The sequence below is a fragment of the Oryctolagus cuniculus genome, chromosome 5 (genome assembly GCF_964237555.1).
Source record: "Oryctolagus cuniculus chromosome 5, mOryCun1.1, whole genome shotgun sequence".
NCBI classification, from domain to species: domain Eukaryota; kingdom Metazoa; phylum Chordata; class Mammalia; order Lagomorpha; family Leporidae; genus Oryctolagus; species Oryctolagus cuniculus.
In genome coordinates this window covers 33,978,500-34,000,092 of record NC_091436.1, presented here as the reverse complement: position 1 = coordinate 34,000,092, position 21,593 = coordinate 33,978,500, and the positions used below count along the sequence as shown (strand labels likewise).

Here is a 21,593-nt window from a genome sequence, read left to right as displayed (position 1 = left end):
GGACTAGAACCTGGTGTGCCTGCACCGCAAGGCAGAGGATTAGCCTAATGAGCCGCGGCGCTGGCCAATACTAGACTTTTCAACAGAAACCCTACAGGCCAGGGGAGAATTGAGAGACATGGTCCAGGTTCTAAGAGAAAAAAATCTTCCACCCCAGAATGTTTTACCCTGCAAAGCTCTCATTCATAAATGAAAGTGAAATAAAAATCTTCCCAAACAAGCAAAAATTGAAAGAATTTGTCACCAGCCAGCCAATTTTGCAAATGGTACTTAAGGATGTACTACATACAAACAGAGAAAGACAATCAGTATCATGAAAGAATATGAAGGTAGGAAACACCCAAGTTAAAGAACAAAGGAGACTTGGCCAGTGCCATGGCTCACTAGGCTAATCCTCCACCTGTAGCACCGGTACCCCGGGTTCTAGTCCCGGTTGGGGCGCCGGGTTCTGTCCCGGTTGCTCCTCTTCCAGTCCAGATCTCTGCTGTGGCCCGGGAGTGCAGTGGAGGATGGCCCAAGTGTTTGGGCCCCTGCACCCGCATTGGAGACCAGGAGGAAGCACCTGGCTCCTGGCTTCAGATCAGCGCAGTGTGCCAAAGGTAGTGGCCATTTGGGGGGTGAACCAACGGAAGGAAGACCTTTCTCCCTGTCTCTCTCATTGTCTAATTCTATCTGTCAAACAAAAAAATTAAAAAAAGATAATTCAAGAGGAAGGTACATATCATATAGGTTACTAAAATCGCTTACCATTTATAGTTTCTGTTAGAAGTGGTAAATTATAAGCCTTATTAGATACATATTCTGAGAGCTGGAACCGATTGGGCTTGACAATAGGAATGGATCAAACTATTTCCTCTTGTTTCAAGTTTTCAGCAAAGTGGTCATTATTTTATTTTTCTTTGTCCTTACAAAAATGCATTCATCAGGGTCTACTAGGCAGGCTTTCTCTGAAAAATTCCATAGGCGTTCACAGTGCCTACATGATGAAGTACGGTCATCACTTAGCCATGCTAGTGAGCGGTGGACAAGGAGACCACCTCCACATTCTCCCCAAAGGCAGGAAATAACAATGTGTCTTTGACTCAGTACAACTTTATTTTTTACCATATAGTAAAGGTATCTGATTACCTGCAATCCCTAAAATTCAATCAAAATGATAAAAAAACTGTGAAGACAAAATACGGGAGGAAATGGATGATTGTTTGGTTTTCTTTTTGTGCCTTCCTATTTGGAAGTCTTGCCCTTTGTGAGCCCACACTGGATACACATCTTTACTAGCAAGTGAAAACACAAAACACCAGGGATCAACTGGAGATAACATCCTGCCAAGTCAGGGCAAGGTGGAATTCACGCCAGCTTCCCATTCACCCCATGGGGCCACCAACTCCCCGCAGCCAAGCGTGGGCCATGACAACTTCTCCATTGGCGAAGATCAGTGTTTCACAGTGATGGTTTTGATTTCAGTGAAGAAGTCATAGGAGTCCTTGAGTCCTTCCCTTCCTACCCCAGAACTTTTCATCCCTCCGAAAGGCAGGTTCAGCTCTCTGATGAGCCAACAGTTAGTCCACACCAAGCCGGCCTGCAGCTTCTTGGCCACTCGGTGGATGCGCCCCACATTGCTTGACCACACCGTGGCTGCCAGGCCATATTTAACATTGTTGGCTCTTTTAATCACTTCCTCTTCACTATCAAAGGGGACGACACACGTCACTGGGCCAAATATCTCCTCCTTCATGCAGCAGGAATCATCCTTAATGTCTGTTATCACCGTGGGAAGCATAAAGTAGCCGGCCTGGTTTCGGGGGGGCAGGTTCAACTTATCCACGCCCTCCCCACACAGAATCTGAGCTCCTTCAGCACGGGCTTTTTCGATGTAACTTCTGACCTGGGTGGTCAAAAACCATAATTAGCAACATGTCACCTTCCGGCTTCACACAAAGCAGCAGAACATTCAGTATTTCTAATCATCAGAAAGAGACTTAAGGTCATGGCCAAGAAATCTAGGGTTCATTATCTCATCACTCAGCTGTTAAGCCCAAGTGCAGAATTGTTCCAACCGTCATGTGGGCACTGAGCCCTCCTACATAGAGGAGGGAAGTCATTTATTTAATGTCTAAGTGCCAGGCACTCTGCAAAGTGCTTTTCCTACATTCGTACTTGATTCTCTCCCAATGTTATTAGCTATTTTTATCTATTATTATCCCCTATTTGCTGATGATATAATTGAGCCTCGGAAAGTAGAAAAATGGTTCCTAGCACTAATAAACAATAAAGCTAGAATTCACACTTGGGCTTATTTTGCAGTTAAATACACAAAAGAATATTTTGTCCATTTGAAGCAGCTATGTCCATTATAGAAAATGAGAAGTCAATGATACGTAAGATTTAGGTAAAGGCCAGGATCTCTCTCAATAGTTGCACTTCTAAAATAATCATGTTTAATTTCTGGTCTCATTACTGGTTATACTCTGAAAATACATCTAGGTAATATATAATTAATGATAATGGGAAATAAGTTATATAATAAGTTAACCCCTTGGCTCAGAGATAGCAACAGATAAATGGTTGTAGAAATAACTCATTATAATAACTATGTATGTATGTGTATGTTTATGTGGAAGTCTTGCTGAAGTCCCAATGATAGATACATTATTCTACCCAAAGGGGTATTATAAGCATAAGAACAGAAGAAAAATAGTCCTCAATATTAAAAGGCTAGAAGAGCAGTTGAGTAATAAATCAAAGGCAAGGTCAGTTTTGAAATAATGTTTCAGATTCCTTCTTATCCTTTCTCTCTCTGAGCATTCTGCCCCAGAATTAGATTAAGACTCCTCTGTACAACACAGTGAATGCAGAACTATATTTGTCCATTTGCCATGTGAAAGAATAACTAATGCTATTCTATTATTAATCTCCTTCCAGTTTGCAGAATTCTTAATAAGCCTCAAAGTTAAAGACTTTTTTAAAAATACAACATTTGGCACCAATTTGTATTCCCCTCCACTCTACCCTCTCCGCCAGCATCCACAAGGACCTCAAAGCTTTCCCAGAACTTACCCTATTCCAGTGTGTGGCTACAGAATAAACTAGGTCTGCACTTCTCTTTCCCCTACTCTCTTGATCCTTTTGAAACCACACACCCACATTAACTAAAAGACTCAAAAAATGGGTGACCTGTAGGAAGGGAAGTCCACAGAGAGGTCTCTAGACGTGCTGCCTGGGAGCAGTGCTGGACTTGTGTAGATATTGAGAACAGTGTGAGGCATGCTTTTGCTTTAGCTTATCATATCTAAACGCGATTACAACACCCTCTTATCCCCAAGGGACACATTCCAAGACAACCATGGGTGTCAGCAACCACAGGTAGAACTGAACCCTACATGCCCCAGGGTTTTTTCTATCGGTACATACCTGTGATAAAATGCAATTTATAAATCAGGTACAGTAAGAGATTAACAGCAATAGCTAATAATGAAATAGAAAGTTATAGCTGTGTACTGCAATAAAAGCAATGTGAATGTGGTCTTTCTCCCTTGAAATACCTTCAATATTTGCAGGCTGTGGTTGAGCACGGCTAACTGAAACCACAGGAAGCAAAGCCCCAGACAAGGGCAGACTACTGCACACACTTTATCTCAGGAAAATAAAAGAGGAAGGGATGTGTCCATGTCCAAATTGTGAATATATCAAAATGCTTAATGTATAAGGTGTCTCACATGAAATTGAATTTATATCCTAGAGAACGTCAGACTGCATGACAGAATGGTATTTCCCTTTGTAGATCAAGAACTAAGATTTTCAGTAAAATCTGAAGAAGAAAAAAAAAAAACTCTTATGTCTGGTACTGTGCTTCAAAAGTAAGAAATTACTATCATAAAACTTTTCCTTCGATGATAAGGGATAGTTAATACTTAGTGCCTTTGAACATAAAACTAAAGCACAGAGGTTAACGGAGTGGTCTTGGGAACACTAAGGTATTCAACTCTCAGTTTCTCCACTTACTAGTTGGGAGCTTTTAAGTGGTCTATGCCTTGGTTTCCCCATCTGGAAAAATAGGATTAATGCTGTCACTTAGGGCTCTTACAAACATTAAATAAAATAATGTATATAAAAATTATTTCACACAATGCCTGGCACATAGTAAGTCTTGTTTTAGTCATTTATTTTATTTATTTGAGAGAGAGGGATACTGCTCCCACCTGCTGGTTCACTGCCCAAATGCCCACAATGGCAGGAGCTAGGAAAACAACCCAGCTCTCCACGTGGGTGGCAGAGACTCAGCTACTTGAGAGATCACCTGCTGCCTCCCCAGGGTATGACCTTAAAAAGAAACTGGAATTGAAATAGGCTTGAGAGTCAAACCCAGGAAGTACAAATAGAAATTAGGTATCTCGGGGCTGGTGCTGTGGCACAGCGGGTTAAAGCCCTGACTTGAGGTGCAGGTATCCCCTATGGGCGCCGGTTCTAGTCCCGGCTGCTCCCCTTCCAGTCCAGCTCTCTGCTGTGGCCTGGGAAAGCAGTGGAGGAGGGCCCAGGTCCTTGGGCCCCTGCACCCATGTGGGAGACCTGAGGGAGGCTCCTGGCTCCTGACTTTGGATCAGCTCAGCTCTGGCTGTTATGGCCATCTGAGGGGGTGAACCAGCAGATGAAAGACCTCTCTCTCTATCTCTGCCTCTCTCTGTAACTCTTTCAACTAAATAAAATAAATCTTTAAAAATAAATCAGAGCCGACGCCATGGCTCACTAGGCTAATCCTCTGCTTTGCAGCGCTGGCACACGGGTTCTAGTCCCAGTCAGGGCGCCGGATTCTGTCCCAGTTGCCCCCTCTTCCAGGCCAGCTCTCTGCTGTGGCCAGGGAGGGCAGTGGAGGATGGCCCAAGTGCTTGGGCCCTGCACCCCATGGGAGACCAGGATAAGTACCTGGCTCCTGCCTTCGGATCAGCACGGTGCGCCAGCCGCAGCGTGCCAGCAGCGGCGGCCATTGGAGGGTGAACCAACGGCAAAGGAAGACCTTTCTCTCTGTCTCTCTCTCTCACTGTCCACTCTGCCTGTCAAAAAAAATAAATAAATCAGGTATTGCAAGCAGTGACTCAACTGCTAGACCAAACACTCATCCCAATGGTCCTTTCTTGAACAGCAGCTGTAACTTTGATGCTGGTGATGATGGCGATGACAAAGATACTGGAATCCACGTTTCTCTGTGATTTTGCTTTCTGTTATTTCAGTTACCTATGATCAACCAAGGTCCAAATACATAAAATGGAAAATTCCAGAAATCGGTTTTAAACTGCACATCTTCTGCATAGCATGACGAAAATCCCATGCTGCCCTACTCCATTCCACCAGGGACATAAATCATCCTTTGAACAGTGTATCCGGGCTGTATGCACTACCCGTCTATTAATCACTTAGTAGCCACACTGGTTATCAGACTGATCATCCCTGCATCACAGTGCTGTGTTCAGGGTTCAGTACCATCCACAGTTTCAGGCATCCACTGGAGGTCTGGGAATGTAGCCCCTGGGATAATTTAATGAGGAAGAAGAGATAGTGCATGATCTGACACTTACTAGCTGAGACCTCAGAGATACCCCTCACTCTGTATGTCAATTTTGTTTTTAATCTGAGAAAAGTAGACAGGGAACTGTCAGAGCAGGCCCTACGTAGGCCTGGTGCCTTGCCTTAATGGAGGTTGAACTATGAACTTCTGTGCCTCCTCAGGTCTCACTGTGAACACTCCAGAATTCTCTCTCTCTTTACATCCTTGGAAGGCCACATAGCCAGATTCTCCAGAGTGCCTAATTGGAGAAGACACCAGGAGAGTAAACAGAGAAACAAAGGAGCTGGCACTGTGGTGCAGCAGATTAAGCTACCACCTGGGACACCAGCATCCCATATGAGCACCAGCTCAAGTCCTGGCTGCTCTGCTTCTGATCCAGTCTTTGTTAACACACCAGAAAAGGCAGCGAAGATAGGCCCGGTACTTGGGCCCCTGTCACGCAACTGAGAGACCTACATGGAACTCCTGGCTCCTGGTTTCAGCCTGCCCAGCCCTGGCTGTTGCCATTATTTGGGGGAGTAAACCAGTGGATGGAAGATCTCTCTCTCTCTCCCTCTCTCCCTTTCTGTCTCTCTCCCTCTCTCCCTCTCTCCCTCTCTCCCTCTCTCTCCCTCTCTCTATTTCTCTCTCTATCCTCATCCCTTGCTTTCTCTCTAGAACTTTGCATTTCAAATAAATAAATCTATATAAAAAAGAAAAAGTACCTCTGAAAAAGCAAAAGCATCCTTTGCAATTTTGCATGAGGACAGAATCCCATAAAGTTCCCGCACATCTTGTAGAGTCACTGGGCGCCCAGAAGCCACACCTGCCTTTGCAGCATGCTGGACATCTCTGTCTCTGGCCCTTGGTCATTCCCAAACACCTTCTTCACATTCTCACTGAATTCTGTGACAACTGCATCACTCTCTACTGTGACAATCACACAGAAAGTGGGTCGGACACAAAGCCCAGTCTCTGCGGGCTAATTTGGTTTGGACAAGACCGATACCCAGTACCCAGGTATGAGAGGACTGGAGCGCAGCATGAGCAGCCAGACCTCCCTTGGCACGCAGCCCCAGGGCTTTCTGGGAAGAGGTGACCGCTGCAGAGGGTTTGCCCTCCCGCCTCCATCGACAGTGTGACACGGGGACCTGAAGAAGTCATGTCTGAAAAGGTCACGTTTGCACTCATCGGGCTGCTTCTCTCCCTAAAGGTGGGACAGCAGAGCTTCCCAGAACTGAGCTGGAAGGTCTGGGGAGTTTACGCCAAGGATCAAAAAGAATTCAAGGAAATAGGTACCTGAAGTTGGCAGGTGCTCTGTACCCAGGACTCACAGTGTGGAATCCATTCAGTCATTTGCCCAACAGATAGGTGCCTACTATATCCCAGCAGCTTTTCTAGGGTCTAAGGATACAGCAGGAATAAAACTGAACTTGGAGCTTGCTTCTCATCAAGAGAAGATGGTAGTAGGGGGTGATAATATATATTGTACACCACATGGCATTAAGAACCATGGAGAAAAAGAAAGGGAGAGGATGCTCTAAAGGGTGTGGTTTGGGGGGAGGACAGGCAGGGAAGGTGTCATCAGAAGGTGACATTTGACCTAAGACAGGCCGAGCAAGCAGCAGCAGGGAGCGCTCTCCAGGCAGCGTGAACAACAAACAAAGGCCAAGAAGCAGGAATGTGCCTGGGATCTTTGAGCAAAAAGGGAGGCCAGAACGCAGGGAGGGCAAGGTCACAACGGAAGTGAGACCTCTATAGACAGCTTCCTGGGTCGTTCTAAAGACCTTGGGACCAAACATAACATGAGGCACCTCAGCCAGTGACAAACAATCCTGATGTGAGAGCGAGGCTTAAGGGGTGACGTGGCTAAATCAGAAATGTCGGCGGGGACTCAGGACCCTTCTTACCAGGGCACTGTGGGAGCACAGCCCTGCCAGGGTTGAAGTCACTCCCGCTTGGGTGCCCTGTCCTGTCTTGGTCTATCCAGTGCTGCATGTCTTAAATACGTACAGCGTGCTACCTATGCCAGGACATTAGTGTTAGTGTTGTTCGTGAATCATTACCATGCTGAACATTTAATTTTTCAACAGTTGTAAGTTCCGTACATGTTAAAGCTTAAAATATAAATAATAAAAGAAGACTCCTGTGGTTGGTCAAGCAAGGACAATATTTTTAAATGCTTTATTAAAGCCCATGGTAATTATAATGCATTGGAACCTGCTGAACCTGTCAATGACCTGGGTTCATTATGCTGCTAGGTAGAGACAAATACTTAGAGTAAGATAAGAAAAACCATGGCTACCCATGTGAGTCTATGTATGGCATCAATCTCTCTCTCTTTCTCTCTCTCTCTCTCTCTCTCTCTCTCTCCACACACACACACACCACCACCACCACCACCACAAATCATTGATAGAGAAAAGTCAAATATTTTGAATTGTTTCACTGGTGCTAACTTCCATTTTGCCCCTTCCTGCCTCCCAGGAAGCACTCAGGAGAGAACTGAAGCTGTTTTCCACCTGTCACCCTCACATGTGGATGGGCAGGCATGCGGCCCTAGAAACCCTACAGACCCTGGAACAGCCAGAGGGCAGAGACAACGTGAGCCTTTTGCACCCGGTGAGTCCTCATTCTGTGAAGGGGAGAACGTCCACAACTGTGGGCCCCCATGGACATTCTGGCACAGCTGCCTAAGCACCTGCAGATTTGTAGGTAGACTTGGCTGGAGGAAAACGCCCATGCTAGTTGGCTTCTATACAAATAACCATAACCTCAAATGAGCCTTTGGAGTTACCTTGCTAATTGCTTTGTCGTTCCCCCACCCTTTCTCCTGGTTTCTTACCACATAATCCATGCCCTCCCCTCCCTCTTGAAGCCTTCAACACCTCTTCCCCCTGCACCATGCTTTCTAGTCCACTAAGAACATAGCAGAAATAAAAACAAACCATCAAGCCACTGCATTCTTCCCATCTACCTGCATCTAGGCTTCACAATGTTGTGAAGTTCAAAGTTAAATGTAACAAATCTGCCAATGCGTTCTGCAGTATCAGAGATCCCTACAAACCCAAGTAAAGGCTCTTTTTCCTCATTTGCCGACTGATGAGGACAGTCTTCTTTCGTCAGTCATTCTTTCCTTACTGCAACAAAATACCTAAGGCAGGCTGCTTACCAAGAGGAGAGGTTTCTTTTGACTCATAGTTCTGGACATTCCAAGTGCAAAGAGCACCCTACAGGCTTTGGCAAGGAGCTGCCTTGGCTGCAGCACACTGTGGAGTACACCTGTTTCTCTTTTCTGTGTTGCTGTAGTTTCAATCAGATGTGAGTCCCAAAGCAGGCAGACAGTTTAATCCCAAAGTTGTACGTTGATGGTTCCAAGAAGGTGGAAATTCAATCCAATTATGATGTCTAGGATGTGGGCCTGGAGCTGGAGGGAGGTCCTTAGATCATGGGAGGTATGACATCAGAAGGTAGCTCTTGTGAGAGACTTGGTTATAAAAGCTTGATCCAGGCCTAGCTGTTCTCTCTCTGCTCTCTGTCTTAACAAGTGATCTTCCCTCTGCATGTCCTCTGCCATTGCCATCTGCCAGCCTCATCAGATACCAAGCAAATGGGGCCCACCACATCTGGGACTGTGAACCTCCAAAACCATGACTCAGAATACACCTCCTTCCTCCATAAGTAACTTCTTTTGTGTATTTGGTTATGGCAACAAAAAACTAACTGGCCGGTGCCGCGGCTCAATAGGCTAATCCTCCGCCTGCGGCACCGACACCCCGGGTTCTAGTCCCGGTTGGGGCACCAGTTCTGTCCCGGTTGCCCCTCTTCCAGTCCAGCTCTCTGCTGTGGCTCGGGGAAGGCAGTGGAGGATGGCCCAGGTCCTTGGGCCCTGCACCCGCATGGGAGACCAGGAGAATCATCTGGCTCCTGGCTTTGGATCAGCGTGCTGGCCGCAATGCACCGGCCTTAGTGGCCACTTGGGGGGTGAACCAACAGAAAAAGGAAGACCTTTCTCTCTGTCTCTCTCTCTCTCTCTCACTGTCTAACTCTGCCTGTTTAAAAAAAAAAAAAAAAACTAACAAACACAGAAAATTGATACTAGAAAAAAAAAAAAAGGCTGTCGTCATAACCATACCTGAAGATGCGGAAGAACCTTTGAGATTGGAAGTTTGGGAGAGTTTGGAGGAGCAGGCTGATAAAAGCCTAAAATGCAGCAAGCAGAACGTCAGGGGAAATTCTGGTGAGGGCTCAGAAGGCCAGAATGCTGACAGGAACAGGACAGATGGAGGTGGTTACCGTGTCGGGAACCGAGCTTCTGTCGCACCATGGCAAGGAAGGCATTTCAGCCCCTCCCACCGCAGGCTCAGAGGTTTAGAAGCACAAATGTGTTTCAAAGATCTTCCAGGGAAGAATCCTTTCAGAAAAGAGTCCAGAGCTCCTGTTGCCCAGGACCAGCTCCAAATTCGGGCTTGCTGGATAAGTGCGCCAAGACTACTACAGCGGGGCCGGCGCTGTGGTGCAGCGGGTTAAAGCCCTGGCCTGGAGCGCAGGCATCTCAAAATGGGCACTGGTTCTAGTCCTGGCTGCTCCTCTTCCGATCCAGCTCTCTGCTATGGCCTGGGATAGCAGCAGAAGATGGCCCACGTGCTTGGGCCCCTGTACTCGTGTGGGAGACCCGGAGGAAGCTCCTGGCTCCTGGCTCCGATCGGCATAGCTCCAGCCATTGCGGCCCTCTGGGGAGTGAACCAGCAGATGGATGACCTCTCTCTCTGTATCCATCTCTCTCTGTAACTCTGTCTTTCAAATAAATAAAATAAATCTTAAAAAAAAAAAAAAAAAGATACTGCAGCCCTGGTTTAAGCAGGCTCAGGTGCAACTTCTGTTAGTAGCTGACGTTAGCATCATCTGCAGAATCCAAGAGTTATGGGGTCATGGCGGCTTTCACTGAGATTGCAAAGGAAAGCAGGGAAGCCAGGCAGAGTGGTTTTTGCAGGATTGTAGCCCCTGCATTGAGACCCTCATGGGATGATACCCGGTGAAGGTGTGGGAGTGCAGTCAACGTGGAGACCCAAAGAAGGCAGAGTGACCAGCAATGTGCACCTGCCCAGGAAAGCCCAGACATTTGTGTGCAGCCACGTGGGCAGAGGGCCAAGGCAGGAAGCTGCTTCAGGGTTGGAGCCACTTCAGAGAACTTCCACTAAGGCAATGCCAAGCAGAAATGTGGGGCCAGAGCTGCTGCAGAGTCCCTACAGTGGCAATGCCCGGTGGGGATGCAGAGACAAGAGCCCAACCTTTGATGAGAACTGAAGCACGGGCTGTCGCCTCCTGCAGTGCATGGGAGGGGCTGCCCCTGCCACAATGTGCCCAGGTTGCCAGACGCGAAGCTTTGGAATTTAATGCTTGCCTTTCTAGTGTTTGGCTTTGCTTTAGTCCAGTGAATCCTTTCTACTTATCTGTCACTCCTTTTTGGAATGGCAATGTAAGCCCTATGGTTGTCTCAGCACTGTATCTTGGAAGAATGCGACTTGGATTTTTACAGACTTGCCTTGGGTCTCAGATGAGATTTTGGACTTTAAACTTTTGAACTAATGTTGGGCTGAGTTAAGACTCTGGAACTGTTAGAATGGACTGATTGTATGCTGTATATGCAAAGGGTGGGACTTTAGGGGAGCCGGGGAAGAATGGTATGGTTTGAATAGGATATGGCTCCCACACTTACACAGATGGAGAATTTCCAAAGTCATAAGTTGGTGAAACAAAGAGAATACAAACTCAACTGAATTATGGTATCTAGGAAGTTGTCCCAGAGGGAAGTCCTTATGTCCCTGGGGACATGCCATCAAAAGGCAGTGTTTGCAAAAGCATTAGCTATAAAAGCCTGAGGTGAGCCCAGCTGTTCCTTATCTCCTTCCTGGTTTACCATGTGTGTGATCCTTCCTCTGCACATTTCTCTCATTGCCTTCCACCAATCTCAACAGATGCCAAACCAACAGGGCCTACTCAATCTTGCACTGTGAACCTCCAGACCTGTGGGCCAAAATAATCCTCCTCCTCTCATAAGTACCTTTTCTTATGTATTTTTCTATAGGGATGAAAAACTGACTGATACAGGTGTAGTCTCCCTCCCCCTCTTTATAAAGCCACCAGGATTTGGTCATGGAGTCCCCACTCCCAATGACCCAATCTAATCACTTTCCAAAGTCCTAGTTATAAACAGCTGTAGAACTATGTTTCCAAGCTCTTAATACTATTAACATAAGCATTTAGGGGTTAAACTCCTGCATGAGTTGAGGGGGACACAAATCATTCAAATAACAGCATTCTCTTTGGTGTGCCTCAGTTCTCTCAGCTAAAAACAAGGTCCTTCTAATTGCAAAATCTATGACTTATTTTGGGAGTCACATCTGCTGGTGAATTAAAATGACCCGAAAGATAGGAATTCCATAAATCACTCAGAGACCACCAATGGTTTCTATCAGATGGGCTACCACTGGTCACCTCACTGGCTATCGCCCACACAATTTGCATTGTTTGTGCTCATTTTTCCATCTGTTATAAACCAGAAAGGCAAACTTGCCTATGGAATTCTCTGCCATTTTTGAGCCACACCATCCTCATTAGCTGATCTCCATGTTTTGAAATGTGTCTTCTCCAATCTACTGGTGGTATCTTCTTACCCTCTTGTTAAGTTTACTAATTTCACGTGAATGCTACTTGAACATGAACTACACTTGCATATTCATATCTCAAATGTTCAGACCCACATCCAAAAACAAGTTCTCAAGGGTCATCACTTTTCAAAGCTAGGGTAGGAATCAATAGTATTTTGAAGCCTGATGTGAGTGGTGCCTGCACTGAGCTGCACTTCGAATGAGAACTTTTTCTGAAACTTACATGGCAAAGATTTCTTACCTTCTCCAAATGTGCTTTGCTTATCAGAGCTCCCATGCTGGCCGATGGATCAGAGGGAATGCCAACTTTCCACTTTCTGGTAGCTTCTACAAATCTCTTTAAAAATTCTCTGTAGATGCTCTTCTGGACAAAGATCCTGCTGGTGCAGAGACAGACTTCACCCTGCCAGGAATGAGGACAATGACAAGACTTGAGCACACCCTATTTCATGGATCACTCACCGTGGGATTCTGAGTATCAGGCACTGAGATGGAACAATGGCACACAGTGCTATGTCATATGGGACACACAGTCTTGCAGGGAAGACAAGAAAAGTAAATAAGCTCAATAAATAATATAACTCCACATAGTTTTCAAAGCAATACAAGAAAAATCAAGCACAGGATGAAAATAGCAACTGGTGGGAGGGCAGCTACTTGATTAATGGGAGCCATGGAAGCTGCTTGCCAAGAGAAGATGATTGAAGGAAGTCTTGATTGATGGGAAGGAGCTAGACAGGCAAAGATCTGAAGGGGGAGATTCTCACAGCAAGAATGGAGGACCTGCGTGGTGGTGGGGGGGGAACAAGCATGGGGAATGTCGGGAAAGACAAGGAGGTGGGTGGGGCCGAGAATGTCAGTGAAGGCAAGGACAGGAGCCCGTAGGAGAGGAGGTCGAAGGCAAGCAAGGTGACATCACGAGATCACAAGCTTTGTGGGCTCTGGAGGCGCTTGCAATTTATTCTCTGTATCATGAAAAGATAATAGAAGGTTTTAAGCTGCAGGGGGATGCGATCGGATTTACATTTTAAAAGGATCATTCTGGCAGCTGGAAAATAGAAAGGAAAAAAATGAGTGGGAACAGAGTGGAGAGTTAAGAGAATGTTCTGGAAGTCCAGATAAGTGACAGTAGCTTGGACCAGGGCGGCAGCAATGAGGAAAGAGACTATGGGATCTGTCAGATTAAACAGATTCTCTCAGGAGCATGGAGCTCCCAAAGTGTAAGAGACTGGCACCGATGCAGTGGAGAAGAGACGGTGTTTGGGATACGTGTTAAAGACAGAATCGGCGGGAAGGTGGGAGGGTGAGAGGTGGGGTTTAGGGCAAGAACAAGGATGAGCCCTAGATTTTTGGCCCAAGCCACAGAGCAGATAGTAACTGTATTCCCTGGAAGGACACATAAGCTCCAGGGAGAGCCTGGGTTCCTGGGGGGAGGGGAGGAGGAAGTCGAGATGCTGGTGCTCACACGAGAGGTCCTTAGCAAGCCTCTCAGTCAACTGAATACGGCGTGTAGTAGCCTCCAGCAATGGTTCTTGACATCTCAAAGCTTTGTGCATGTAGGACAAGTAAATCCATAGCTAAATGGCTTTCTCATCACATCTGTATTGGGCCTTCACGATATACACGACAATCCTAGAAAACAGAAAGCTTCTAATTATGCTGGGTTTCGGACCAAGGCTCACTGTCCACATTAAACAGCGGTATGTCTGGCTTGGTGAATGTCCAAACACATGATGGTTTCATTTGCACAAGTGCCCTGTACCTTGTCGGGGAGGAAGACATGATAAAATGACTTGAGGGTTTTACTGAATTTCCATTACTCGGGCCAAAAATGCATGGGTGATACCAAGACCCCTGGAAAGACGACTTTGGAGGCAAGGCGAGAAGGACAGCATCACGCAGCGAGTGCCAGCTGTGCAGGTGCTTCCCTCATCCTATTCCTGTGGGGGATGAGCTTCTCCACCGTATGGTGAGCGACTGAGGTTCTGGGTGAGTACACCCCAAGAACGCACAGATCCTTCAGAAAAGCAAAGCAGTTTGCACCGCTTGGAACTCATCACTCAACTACGTAATCAGCTGCTGCACTTATTTTACCTCAAACCTATTTATTGCCCTGAATTGGCCAACTCATTTGGTCCATGTCCCTTTTCCCATTGACATTTTAAAGACACCACCCCCACAGTCTCCTCCACCCCAGAGGAAGGCTCCCTGGGCAAACTCAATCCAGCCTGATTCTGGGGCTGGGAAGTCCACAGCCCAGATCCCCAGGTCAGCAATCCCTGGCCTGAACACAGAGTTCACCTCACGCGCTCTCACCTCCATTTCTCAGTCACAAAGTTTGTCCCTCGCATCTCTCTAAGCCATCAAAACACTTGGGTAAATGGTTCACTTGGTGGTTTTTTTTTGTTTTGTTTTGTTTTGTTTTGTTTTGTTTTTTTTCTGACAGGCAGAGTGGACAGTGAGAGAGAGAGACAGAGAGAAAGGTCTTCCTTTGCCGTTGGTTCACCCTCCAATGGCCGCCGCGGCCAGTGCGTCACGCTGTTCCGATGGCAGGAGTCAGGTACTTATCCTGGTCTCCCATGGGGTGCAGGGCCCAAGCGCTTGGGCCATCCTCCACTGCACTCCCGGGCCACAGCAGAGAGCTGGCCTGGAAGAGGGGCAACTGGGACAGAATCCGGCGCCCCGACCGGGACTAGAACCCGGTGTGCCGGCGCCGCAAGGCGGAGGATTAGCCTAGTGAGCCACGGCGCCGGCCTCACTTGGTGCTTATTTTAATGATTGAATTAGCTATATCATAAAATTGCCTGTCTATTGATCCAGAAATATTTTCTTTTTTCTTTAAAGATTTATTTATTTGTTTGAAAGGCAGAGAGAGACAGAGAGAATGAGATATCTTCCATCTGCTGGTTCACTTCCAAATGGCTAGAACGGCTGGGGCTGAGTCAGGCTAAAGCCAGGTCTCCCACATGGCTGGCAGAGGCCCAAGCACTTGGGACATAGTTTGTTGCCTTCCCAGGCACATTAGCGGGGAGTTGGATAGGAAGCAGGGCAGTTGGCACTCCAGTATGGGCTGCTGATTCCCAAGCAATGGCTTAACCTGCTGTACCACAACACCTGCCCCCAGAAACCCTTTCTACCACTTCCTCTAGGAATGATAGGAGAGAAATAATTACAAGTATAATTACGAAAATAACATTATAAGTTCTATTTTTCTCCATACACTCACAAAAATCCTGTTGGGAGGCATCATTACTGCTCAGATGATTTTACTGATGAAGAAATACAGGCTCAGAGGCGGGTGTTTGGTGAAGCCGTTCAGGTGCCACTTGGGATGCCCACACCCCACGTTGGAGTGACCAGTGTGAGTCCTGGCTCTCCCACTTCTGATGCCAGCTGCCCAGTAATGTGCACCCTGGGATGCAGCAGGTGAAAGCTCAAGTAATTTTATCCCTGCCACCCACGCGGGAGCCCCAGGTGGATTCCAGTGTCCCGGTCTCAGCCTCGCCTAACCCTGGCTGTTGCAAGCATTTGGGGAGTGAGCCAGTAGATGGATGCGCTCGCTCTCTCTTTCCCTCTCTCCCTCCCTCTCTCTCTGTCTCTCTCTCTCTTTCATTCTTGCTGTCATTCTTACTCTCACACTCCCTTTCAAATAAAATGAAACTTTACACATTTTTAAAACAGTTTAAGATAGAGATTCAAAAGGCTACCTGAGAGCCAATATGACCTGAGTTAGGTCAGTACAGATCCCCATCTCATTCCCCTCTGCTTTCCTTCTATGGAAGTTCTAAGTCTTTGGCTTAAGTCTTTATTCTCTGCTTAAATGAAATGTCCTTTGGAGAAAAGCCTTCTAAGCATCAGTGCCAAAAAATACTGCACAAAAGCAGGCATTTGCTGTCTAGCTGATCTGCTCTAGTGTTCTTAACCCTTTGGATGCTGTGGCCTTGAAGGATCTGCTGAAACTATGGCACTCAACAAACATCTGTTATACAATGCCAGGAGACTCCCTGAAGCTCATCACAGACTCCACATAGAGAAAGCTGCTCTAGGCCATTTTGGATATTTCTAACTCATGTGTGAATGCACTGGAGATACTTTTCAGGAGAGAACACAATTTACTGCAAAGGAGACATTGGGATGGTAAGAAGGGACAGGACAACTTTGTGGATCAAGGAATAGAGAAGCATGGAGCAGCAAAATCAGTCATTTTGCCTGTGGCTGGTACCTGATGAGAGGTGTGAAACCCAGGGCCAGCGCCATGGCACAGTAGGTTAATCCTCCGCCTGCTGTGCCTGCATCCCATATGGGCGCCGGTTCTAGTCCCAGCTGCTCCTATTCCGACCCAGCTCTCTGCTGTGGCCTGGGAAAGCAGTGGAGGATGGCCCAAGTGCTTGGGCCCCTGCACCCACGTGGGAGTCCCAGAAGAAGCTCCTGGCTCCTGGCTTTGAATCAGCACAGTTCTGGCTGTTGTGGCCTTCTGGGGAGTGAACCATTGATGGAACTCTTCTCTCTGTGTCTCTCCCTCTCACTGTCTATAACTCTACCTCCAAATAAATAAATAAATTTTTTTTAAAAAAAAAGTGTGAAACCCAAGCAGAGGAGCTTGCTCAACAGAAACCGTGAGTGCACGAGATCACTGGTCGACGCTGGGGTCAGATGGGCAGTCGACAGAACAACGCGGGGTACCGAGCCTCCTGCAACTGAAATGGGGCCGGATGGACCTTGTCACTCCTGGGCTTCACCCTGTGATGAAACGGATCCCGCCTGACAGGGCCACAGGGAGGGGGCGGGCCCCGGAGGACATACCTGGTTGGCAAAGCTGGACCTGACGGTTTCCGGAATGCACTCCTCCAGGTTGGCGTCCTCAAAGATGACAGCGGGATTCTTGCCCCCCAGCTCCAGGGAGAGCTTCTTGCAGTGGGGAGCACTCAGCTGGGTGATGCGCTCAGCTGTGGGCTGGCTCCCAGTGAAGGAGATCACGGGCACCTCTGGGTGGGCCACCAGGGCCTCACCTACCCTGGGCCCTGTTCCAAACACAATATTGACCACACCTGGAGGAACACCTGCATAGGAAATAGTATTAGTGCCGGCAGTTCTCCTCGCTGCAATGCGGACTGCAGGTGACGTGGAGCGGCTGCGGGTGTATGTGGGGGAAGCTCTTGGGAGGTTTGACAGAACTTTTATGTCTGTCTCTAGTTTAACAGCAAAGACTACAGAGTCACCCCCTGCCTATAGGCCCCGCCAAGTGGAATTTCTCTGAGTGTTTTGTTCTGGAGCAAGGCAGGTAAGAGTACATCCTAGGTAATTCATTCCACAGTACCTACAAGGCCTTGGGGGCCAAGAACGCAGGGCAAGACCAGAGGGGCAGCAGCGCCCTGCTCCGATGTGGTATCCAGGAGTCACAGCGTGGGATGAAATACATACATAAATGCCGCACAGGCACAGAGAAGAGATGAACTAACTTGGCTCACAGGAGTGGGGGAAGGCTCCCCAGGGAGGCTGTTTTGAGTTGGAAGTCCAGAGCCCCATGATAGGGGCAGAACCACTACTCTCTAAAACCGGCCTCCCAGGACCAACGTCAACCAAGAACAGGAGCCCTGCTCTTTGAACACCAGAACCTCCTGCCCTGCGCCCAGATGTATTGGCTTGTGCTTTCTGCAAGCACTCGTCCACGTCCAGAATGAGAAGGGATGCCAGCGAAGGCACAATGGTGTCTGGTTTCTGTTCTCCATTGTATCCCTGGTGCCACAGCCTAATTTGGTCCAAAGAACTCTGGTAAAGGCTCACGTTCGTTGGGTGCGTCCTGTGGGCCAGCCATCGCCAGCAGTCCTGTCCCCTCTCTCGCCCTCACAGCACCCTCTCAGATAGGAAGTACTGTCACTATCTCTTCACCCATGGGTACACTGAGGTAGAATAAGATTGAAAAACAGTCATCAGGCTAAGAAGTAATTGTTAAGTAAAGGAAAAATTTGAACTGATGCTCAGTGTACGGTATCCCTGCTAGAACTGGATTGGAAACTTGGGAAGCTGTATGTGGTGTCCAAAGAGAAACTCATGTGCACAATCGTGTTGTGTCTACAGGGCTACTAGGTTTGCCAGCTGATTTCTGTCTCTCTTCCTCCAGGCTTGCATTGCAATGGGGCCAGAAATCGTGCCATGTGTCAGCTTTTGGAATTGTATCTCTGCTCCCGGCTAAGCCCCACTGAGACCTACCTAGGGTGCATGTTTTTACTTCAAGAAAAGGTGCCTGTCGCTCCCCCTCTTCGTGGAGGAGCAACACAGGACCCTGCGCTGTTCTTTCGTCTGCTCGGCCCTCCCCGGGTTTGCTGCTGGTTCTTCCCGGGTTGGCTACTATCCCTTCCACCTCCGTGGAAGGGCAGTTCCCCCTGGCCACATTCCCCACTTCCGCAGGGGAGCGGCACACCGCCGGCCGGCTTTTTCGGGGGCTGCACGGGTTCCCTTAGATGTTCCCCATAGATGTTCCTGGTGCATGCCGTCTCTCTCCTCCTTTATAGTCCTCCTCTGCCAATCCTAACTCGGCTGCCCACACGCCGAGTACGCTGCTCTCCTCCAATCAGGAGCAAGTCCTACAGTTTATTAGTTGAACTGGAGGCAGCTGTGCGGAAGCTGTTTACTTCTCTCCCAGCGCCATATTGTGGGAGAGCAGATGCATAGAATAAGTCTTAATTCGAGTAACCTAGTCTAGTCCGGATTGCTCCCCACAGGTGCCCAGAAAAGAGAGGGGGAGATGGGCTCTTCCCAGCACCCACCATGTGGACATGGAAGTGGTCAGCAGTAGCTTCCCTGTGGACTGAGAGGCAGTAAGTGCAGAAGAGGCTGACAGACAGAGGACGGCCAGTCCGCCCCCAGCTCGCAGCTACCATCCCCACCCTGGCCTAGGGAACAGTCAGCTGAGGGACCTAAAGCAAGGGCCTTCCCACAGGTCACCTGCTGGGGCTGCCTGCCTGCTACCTCCGCACACCACCACGGGGTCAGGCGGGGCAAAGTCAGGAATGTACACAGGGGGGCGGAGGGGGGGGGGTAACCATCAAACTACGACCAGAAAGAGGACCGGAAGCCAACACGAAATCCTTGATGTGCTGGTAGGAGGCCATATTCGATCAGCTTTCCCAAATCTGGGACAACTGAGGGATTGCCTCATTCAAGAGTCTTAAAAAAAAAATGGGTTGTGTCCTGTTGAAGTGAAATGGACACTATGAGAAACGGTGACTTGATCAGCACAGCCCTGACTGTTAATGAACAACTTAATACATTATCCCTCTTAGTATTTTTTTGTTTGTTCTACTTAATATGACTGGTTTAATTCTGTAATTAATACACAGTTATTCTTAAGTGTTGAAAATTAACTGAAATGTGATCCCTGTTAAACATAAGAGTGGGAACAAGAGAGGGAAGAGATGTACAATTTGGGACATGCTCAAGCTGACTTGCCCCAAATGGTAGAGTTAGAAACATACCAGGGGACTCCAATTCAATCCCATCAAGGTGGCATGTACCAACGCCATCTCACTAGTCCAAGTGACCAATTTCAGTTCACAATTGATCATAATGAAAGGACTAAGAGTCAAAGGGAGCACATAAACAAGTCTAGTACCTGCTAACACTAACTGATAGAATAAATAAAGGGGAGAGTGATCCAACATGGGAAGCGAGATACTCAGCAGACTCATAGAATGGCAGATGTCCTAAACAGCACTCTGGCCTCAGAATCAACCCTAAAGGCACTCCGATCTGGCTGAAAAGCCCATGAGAGTATTTCAGGCATGGAAAGCCAAGACACTCTGGCAAAAAAAAAAAAAAAAAAAAAAAAAAAAAAAAAAAAAAACACAACCACCTAAATGAAAGATCTCTGTGAGTGAGTTCCCAGTGGAAAGAACAGGTCTTCAAAGAAGGAGGTACCTTTCTCTGAAGGGAGGAGAGAACCTCCACTTTGACTATGACCTTGTCTAAGCAAGATAAGAGTCAGAGAACTCAAAAGGCTTCCATAGCCTTGGAAACTCATGACTGGTGCATAGGGAGATTACTAATGCCATAAACAGGAGTGTCAATTTGTAAAGTCAACAACAGGAGTCACTGTGCACTTACTCCTCATGTAGGATCTCTGTCCTTAATGTGCTGTACATTGAGATTTAATGCTATAACGAGTACTCAAACAGTATATTTCACTTTGTGTTTCTATGGGGGTGCAAACTGTTGAAATCTTTACTTAATGTATACTAAACTGATCTTCTGTAAAAAAAAAAAAAAAAGAAAGAAAGAAATTATTAATTCCCAACTTGACTCTCACTGGGATTAAACATGACAATAGGTCTGATCTGATTTCATCATCATTTAAAAAATCATTGATTATTTTTCACTTTATGTTTCTGTGTGAAAGCAAACAGTTGAAATCTTTACTTAATGTATGCTAAACTGATCTTCTGTATATAAAGAGAATCGAAAATGAATCTTGATGTGAATGGAAGGGGAGAGGGAGTGGGAAAGGGGAGGGTTGGGGGTGGGAGGGACGTGATGGGGGGGAAGCCTTTGTAATCCATAAGCTGTACTTTGGAAATTTATATTCATTAAATAAAAGTTAAAAAAAAAAAATGGGCTGTGTCTCCTAGGTATTCTACAGCCACAGAAACCGTAGGAGCACCTGGCAATATTGTTATTACATTGAGATTAACCTGTGGTTTAGACAGCCGGTGAGCTTGACTATTGAAGATGCTACCTGGGGCAGGCTACATGTTGTGGTATGACCCAGACACTTCTATGCTACAGCTCTGCTCTCACGGGGCTGCCAGTCAACTCCCCAGGGGTCCGGGACAATCCTGCAGTAGCTCTGTCTTGGCACTGAGGGGAGGAAGCAGTGAGAGGACACTGTGGGTGAAGGAGACTTCTTAAAAGTGGATCAAGGAGTGGCCGGCGCTGTGGTGTGGCGGGTAAGGCTGCTACCTACAGTGCCAGCTTCCCATATGGGCGCTGGTTCAAGACCCGGCTGCTCCACTTCCAATCCGGCTCTCTGCTAAGGCCTGGGAAATCAGTAGATGATGGTCCAAGTCCTTGGGATCCCTGTACCCACATGGGAGACCTGGAAGAAGCTCCTGATTCCTGGCTTCGGATCAGCGCAACTTTCTCTCAATCTGTGTTTCTCCTTCTCTCTCTGTGTAACTCTGCTTTCAAATAAATAAATAAATCTTTTTTTTTTTTTTTTTGACAGGCAGAGTGGACAGTGAGAGAGATAGATACAGAGAAAGGTCTCCCTTTGCCGTTGGTTCACCCTCCAATGGCCGCCGCGGCTGGCGCACCGCGCTGATCCGAAGCCAGGAGCCAGGTGCTTCTCCTGGTCTCCCATGCAGGTGCAGGGCCCAAGCACTTGGGCC

At 47.4% G+C, this 21,593-nt stretch overlaps 1 protein-coding gene across 1 annotated transcript in view; it reads right to left on the bottom strand.

Moving 5' to 3' along the window:
* Positions 1-1,076: 1,076 nt before the first annotated feature.
* Positions 1,077-21,593, bottom strand: part of ALDH8A1 (aldehyde dehydrogenase 8 family member A1) — a 29,595-nt gene continuing 9,078 nt past the window's right edge. Inside the window, exons 5-7 of the mRNA XM_002714833.5 lie at positions 17,014-17,270; positions 12,452-12,613; positions 1,077-1,885 (exon numbers count right to left, since the gene is read on the bottom strand). Of these exons, the coding sequence (XP_002714879.1) occupies positions 1,433-1,885; positions 12,452-12,613; positions 17,014-17,270 (872 nt within the window). The 3' untranslated portion in view covers positions 1,077-1,432. The remainder of the gene's footprint in view (positions 1,886-12,451; positions 12,614-17,013; positions 17,271-21,593) is intronic.